Source organism: Salvelinus fontinalis, unplaced genomic scaffold, assembly GCF_029448725.1.
Source record: "Salvelinus fontinalis isolate EN_2023a unplaced genomic scaffold, ASM2944872v1 scaffold_0562, whole genome shotgun sequence".
NCBI lineage: Eukaryota > Metazoa > Chordata > Actinopteri > Salmoniformes > Salmonidae > Salvelinus > Salvelinus fontinalis.
This window is the reverse complement of record NW_026600771.1, coordinates 86,492-88,230: the sequence shown is the minus strand read 5'-3', so window position 1 is coordinate 88,230 and position 1,739 is coordinate 86,492. Positions and strand designations below refer to the sequence as shown.

At 42.8% G+C, this 1,739-nt stretch overlaps 1 protein-coding gene across 2 annotated transcripts in view; it reads left to right on the top strand.

Moving 5' to 3' along the window:
- pthlha (parathyroid hormone-like hormone a) overlaps window positions 1-1,202 on the top strand; it is a 33,837-nt gene extending 32,635 nt beyond the window's left edge. For both annotated transcript variants that reach the window (XM_055914421.1, XM_055914422.1), the window contains exons 3-4: window positions 1-110; window positions 225-1,202. The exon at window positions 1-110 is cut by the window's left edge and continues 478 nt beyond it. In XM_055914421.1, coding sequence (XP_055770396.1) covers window positions 1-87 — 87 coding nt within the window. In that variant the 3' untranslated portion in view covers window positions 88-110; window positions 225-1,202. The remainder of the gene's footprint in view (window positions 111-224) is intronic.
- The last annotated feature ends 537 nt before the right edge of the window (window positions 1,203-1,739 follow it).

Sequence of the window (1,739 nt, the reverse complement as noted above, 5' to 3'; positions counted from 1 at the left end):
TGGGCGCAGGAAGGGGAGGAGCCTGGGATTGGGTACCACCTGGAGTTGAGAGGGCCTTTCTTCGGCCTGACAGGGGCGCTGCACTAGAACACTGTCACACTCTGACTAAGGTAAACAAACACCTGATGTTGTTGATGTTGTTGATGTTGGGTCTGGGTGATAGATGGCTGAGTGAATGTCTAGCTTACAGTGAACTAACGTCTTTCTCTCTTTCTGTGTTTCAGAAAACCCCTAAGGACATTCAGATGGACACCCAGACTCTCCTGTCGCAGGGGTTCTGTGATAGTGATTGTTTGGAAAGTAAAAAAAATAAGGAAATATTTATTTTCTGTAAATACGTACCAGACTATAGGGATAATGACGAAGACAATAAAAAATGACAGATGCTCGCTCTCCGTGGAGCAACATAATTTAATAATTGTGAAATCCTTCCTATCGTTCTGTTCTGTTCTGTTTTGTTAGGACTATGCCAATTATTATTAATGTCAGATTTTGCTGTAATTTATTTTGTTTGAACGGTGTATTTATTTTGTAAATGTATCGAGGTGCTGCTGACCATCTATATTTTTGTACCATAATGCACTTTTAGATATATAAATATATATATATATATATATATACAAGTCATTTTGTTAATTGACTTTTTGTGGTTGATTGAAAATGAAGAAAACATTGTTGGTCCTCCGTGTTAACTAGGCTCCTTCTCTGCATGGTTCTATAATGATCACATGACTCGTCTCTCCGCTCTGACTGGCCCACAGACGTCTAATCTAGCTGTTGACCAGGGAGGGGCGTGTTCAATAGGCACACTATGGAAAATGTTTCAAAATGTTTTACAAAAAAAAAAAAACGGAAAACAAAAAAAATGAGCGTTTCTTGTTGGACGTAAGTCCAGCTAGTCCGTCCCCGTTCTAGATGAGTCTCTTCAGTTCGATACCTAGTGAACACGACCCAGGACGACCCACGCAGCTGTCCTCAACCCCTGAACCTCTAACCTCTGTACATTGTGCTTCAACCCCCCCCCCTCCGTCTTCATCAGTTGGTCCACTGGGAACCATCTTGTCTTTCTCCTGTTATGCTTCTGAATGCTGTCCTAAGTTCAAAGTTCACTCGGGCCTGTACATAACCTGAACACAATGCAACAACTTCCTGTCGTTGTTTGGCAGTTGCACTGAGAGACCCTGTATTGAATGGATTAAACATCTGACAATATCTCCTCTGAGTGTGTTGTGTCTTTGCTGTGTGTCTGACATCCTGTCTGGTTGTATGAACTGACATCCTGTCTGGTTGAATTAACTGACTGAGATCCTGTCTGGTTGAATGAACTGACTGAGATCCTGTCTGGTTGAATGAACTGACTGACATCCTGTCTGCTCGTATGAACTGACTGAGATCCTGTCTGGTTGAATGAACTGACATCCTGTCTGCTTGAATGAACTGACTGACATCCTGTCTGGTTGAATGAACTGACATCCTGTCTGCTCGTATGAACTGACTGACATCCTGTCTGGTTGTATGAACTGACTGACATCCTGTCTGGTTGTATGAACTGACTGACACCCTGTCTGCTTGAATGAACTAACTGACATCCTGTCTGGTTGTATGAACTGACTGACATCCTGTCTGGTTGTATGAACTGACTGACATCCTGTCTGGTCCTATGAACTGACTGACATCCTGTCTGCTCGTATGAACTGACTGACATCCTGTCTGGTCGTATGAACTGACTGACATCCTGT